Source organism: Brassica oleracea, chromosome C9, assembly GCF_000695525.1.
Source record: "Brassica oleracea var. oleracea cultivar TO1000 chromosome C9, BOL, whole genome shotgun sequence".
In the NCBI taxonomy this organism is placed as follows: domain Eukaryota; kingdom Viridiplantae; phylum Streptophyta; class Magnoliopsida; order Brassicales; family Brassicaceae; genus Brassica; species Brassica oleracea.
The window spans coordinates 38,414,490-38,418,994 of NC_027756.1; the positions used below are offsets into that span (position 1 = coordinate 38,414,490).

The window sequence follows — 4,505 nt, forward strand, 5'->3', positions numbered from 1 at the left end:
GGGATGATTATTTTATAATTCTATACAAAATCTTTCGACGTTATTCCAAAAGTTTGGATTTTAACAATTCTATAAATCTATTAAAATTAGTATTGGGAGTTGTATTTTTAACTATTTAACTCATAGAACAAGATTTTGAGAATACTACATATATTTTTTTAGATTCTTAAAATCGTTATAGTAATTTATTTTCCTAAATTTTCACAATAAACAACATTCTCTCCGACTCTTTCCATATTCAACAGATTTTTCAACTTTTAAAATCAACAAACTATATATAAATCTTACTCCCACTAACACCCCTTAAACATGTTCAATAAACAAAAATAAAATTATATATTTTAAAGCCAAAAATTATAATCACAACATCTACCAATCAAACCCTATAAGCATTTGTACATAAGACTGCAAATTCTATTTGCGCCAAGTGAACATTCACATATTTGATTAAGCAATGCATTATTTCTTGTCAAATATATAATAAATTTTTGGAATAATTAATGAGAAAATCTTATATATTAAAACAGAAGTCATAACTTTGATTTATGTGTGATTTTTTTTAAAAAATAGACTTAATGGACATATTCCTAGAAAATCATGTTACATTTAATATATAATCTTATCATTTAAATTTTGGACCTACTAAAATTTTTTATTGAGCTATCAATAATTGGATTTAAATAATGGATGATCCATTGGTTTTATAGATAGTATAAATTAAATAGATATAATTTAATGTTGTAATACTATACATCTATATGCTAAATATTTAAATATCTGTCAATGTTAAATTTTAAAATTATAAAGATTTTTTTTTAAATAACAAAAATCATATTATCTAACAATGATTAATCTTTACTACCTTAAACCAATGAAAACAAATTTTAAACTATATAGGTTATTTTAAAAATTAAACAAAAACTAAATGTTTATTATTTACTCGATTATATAAATCAACAAAGCGAAAATTTTAATTTTTTAAAAACTTTATAAATTTGTGAAATGTTACAATATCTTTGAATATGACAATAAAAACTAAATGTTTATTATTTACTCGATTATATAAATCAACAAAGCGAAAATTTTAATTTTTTAAAAACTTTATAAATTTGTGAAATGTTACAATATATTTGAATATGACAATAAAACAATATTTCACTAATCTTTATATATGAGTTACGATTTTAATAAAGAAATAATAATCCAAAAATATATATATAGAAGAAGATACAAATATATGTAAAGCTTGAAACAATCTATTCACTGAAACAAATATACAGTAAATTTATTATGTTTTAAAAATTGATAGACACATATATATTATAATATATACCAATTTAGAATTGAAAACAAAATATTTATATAAAAAAAATGAAAACAAAAACCCGCGCGGTTGCGCGGATCGAGATCTAGTTGTTATTTAAATCTCTAACTTTCAAATTTGGTTAAAAAAAGCTATGCTAGGGCGTGTGGTCGACGCGATGGGAGTACCTATTGATGGAAGAGGGGCTCTAAGCGATCACGAGCAAAGACGTGTCGAAGTGAAAGCCCCTGGGATTCTTGAACGTAAATCAGTGCACGAGAAAAAGCATGAACTTTCTCTTGGACCATTTAAACCAAATTAAAGACGACTTTAACTCGGATAACAGATTGATTTAACCACCGTTTCTAATTTTTGTTAAATCCAAACAATATTGTTTAAAATTGTATCCGAAAGAAATCGAACCCATGACCAAAGCTACACTCGTAAAAAGATAGAGACAATAAAGGAGAATGTAACAGGTGAATCTTTCAGAGAGATCGTTAGACCACCCGCAACGGGGGTTCACGAGTAATCCTTAGCACAAATACATAGGTTAGGCGTAATATAATAATATTAATTATGTTAATTTACCTAAGGATTGGTCCGTCGGGAAGGAGTTTAAGGAGTTGATCCTTAGCTACGTGGCAACATCTGAGTGGGACGGGCTCGGTTTGTTTTTGGGTTTGGTTAAAAAAAATTGGTCATTCTCGACCGTGATTGAAAAAAAATCGAGAGCTCGACGAAAGGCGATATTTTGGCGATTGAAACTGATCGTCTTCACGAAGGTAAATCAAAACCTAAACATGTATGTTTGTTCGATTTAGCCTAGTTTTCAACTTGTTTCCTCTCATTTAAGGGTTCGGGAACGGGTTCGAATCGATTTGGGTTTACCATTGAAATTAGGGTTTCAAAAAAATTTGGGGTTAAATCGATTTGGGGTTTAGATCGAGTATGGGCATGTATAGAAAGGGTTTTGACAAGATTTTGGTTTCAATCCGAAGCGGATTTTATCTTATTTCTTATACGGTTTCAAAATGAATTTGGTATCAAACGGAAGAGGATTTTCTCAACGGTTTCAAAACCTTTTAGGCTGATATGTGTTCGCTTTCAATTGGTTCGTCATTTTTTTAAATCCATATGTTGTTTGCTTCCTTGATTTCGTTGCTCTAACTATGTTGTTGTTATTGAAACCATATGTTGTTATCGGTTTAAGTTATTGTTGTTTTTAACTATGTTCGTTCATCATTTGTCTCAGGTTAACCAAAATGGGACAAGATTACAGCTACTCCCAGCCTTCTTCATCATCAAACTCTCTAGACATGAGCTCCCTTCTTGAAGCAGAAGCTAAGCTGTACGCGGATGAAGCTGAGAGTCCCTACTGCAATGCAGAGCCGGATCAGTTCCCACCTCAACGAGAGCCTGATGATGGAATCCCGACGGCATGCTACTGTGGTGCTCAGCCTGTTGTCGAATGCTCTTACACACCAAAAGATCCATACAGAAGATACTTCACGTGCACCAATGTCGATGATGGGGACTGCCACATATGGAAATGGTGGGATGTGGCTTTAATGGAGGAGATGAGTGAGTTTCAGAGACATCTCAGGCAGCTCAAGGATAGTGGACCTTGACTCACCTGAAACTTTTTGGTTCGGTAGCCAAGGTCCTAGTGAGTCTGTTGTCGAGCCTGTTGTCGAGTCTGCTGCCGAGTCTGGTGTCAGGAGGAAGTGGTCTCCGAAGGAGGATAAGATCCTTATTGGCGCTTGGCTTAACACCAGTAAGGATCCCGTCGTCAGCAATGAGCAGAAAGCTGGTGCTTTCTGGAAGCGGATTGTAGATTACTACAACGTAAGCCCGCAGCTGGTTGGGACAGTACCGAGAGAGGTTACCTCTTGCAAGCAGAGGTGGGGTAGGATTAACACTGACGTATCCAAGTTCGCTGGATGCTATGACGCGGCTCTGAGGGAGCAGAGAAGTGGCCAAAATGATGATGATGTGATGAAAGCTGCCTTAGACATCTTCTTCAGTAATAACGAGTACAAGTTCTCCATGGATCACTGCTGGAGGGAGCTTAGGCATGACCAGAAATGGTGCTCTTCCTATGGGCCTAAGGACGGTGGAAAGGAAAAGCGCAAACAAGTGTTGGAGGTTGATAGAGAAGAAGAGCAAGTCGGAGAACCAGAGGGTGAGCTTGATAGAGAAGAAGAGCAAGTCGGAGAACCAGAGGGTAGACCTCCCGGGGTAAAGGCTGCCAAAGCTGGTAGTAAGAAGAATAAAAGTGGTAGAGAGGAGGAGTTGGGAAAGCTTCAGGGGGTTTTAGAAGTCAAAGAAAAACTCTCTAGAGCTAAGATTCTTGATCGTTTACTCGCGAAAAAAGAGCTTTTAACTGAGATGGAAACAAGTCTTAAAATGAAACTAATGTCTGAAATGCTTTGATGTCTTAATCTTGTTTGAGGTATTGTTTATGTTTTCAGTACCATTTTTCTTTTGAACTTTACTAACCGTTGTATTATTTGATGTCAGGTATATCTGAGTAGGCATGTGAAGGAAGTCACAGGTGCATTTGGCGGTCTGTAGCTCATGTGAAGGAAGTCACAGGTTCTTTTCCCTCACTTTATGTATTATAAGTAGTACTCAATGTAGTCTTTAGCTATGTATCTCGGAGAGGTTGTTTCCTTTTTCCTCAAAACTTGTTTCCTCTTGTTTAAATCTTGCCTCCAAAGTCACGGGTTGCTTGCCTGCACTTGTAATCGGTTCGTACTGCTACAAGAACCACTTCAGTTTAGGTAATATTCTGATTATGTTTTGAACTTATGTATCCTCTTGTTTAGTTGAAACTACACTTAGTTTTAAAACTTAAGATAAGGGAGATGTTACAATTTCAAAAAAATTGTTAGTTTTAAAACTTATATAAGGGAGATGTTAGTTTTAAAACTTACAATTTCAAACAAATTGGAAATAAGATGATTGGAAAATGTATTTTATGAACTAATACCATATAAGATTGCAATAAGTTGACAATGTAAAATGTAATGAGAAAATGAATATTCTTTTTTAAATTTGGTAAAATTTTATGATCTATAACAAAAAAAAAAATGAAAATTGCAATAAGATGACAATGTAATGAGAAAATGAATATTCTTTTTTTCAATTTGGTAATTTTTTATGATCTATAACCAAAAAAAAAAATTAAAATTGCATT

General features: G+C 33.5%; 1 protein-coding gene across 1 annotated transcript; it reads left to right on the forward strand.

The window, feature by feature from the left end:
* The first annotated feature begins 1,811 nt into the window (after positions 1 to 1,811).
* On the forward strand, positions 1,812 to 3,739 carry LOC106314954 (glutathione S-transferase T3-like). Its single transcript, XM_013752748.1, has 3 exons — positions 1,812 to 2,088; positions 2,559 to 2,923; positions 2,967 to 3,739. The coding sequence occupies exons 2-3, from the start codon at positions 2,569 to 2,571 to the stop codon at positions 3,737 to 3,739; spliced, it is 1,128 nt and encodes a 375-aa protein (XP_013608202.1). The 5' UTR covers positions 1,812 to 2,088; positions 2,559 to 2,568.
* Positions 3,740 to 4,505: the final 766 nt, after the last annotated feature.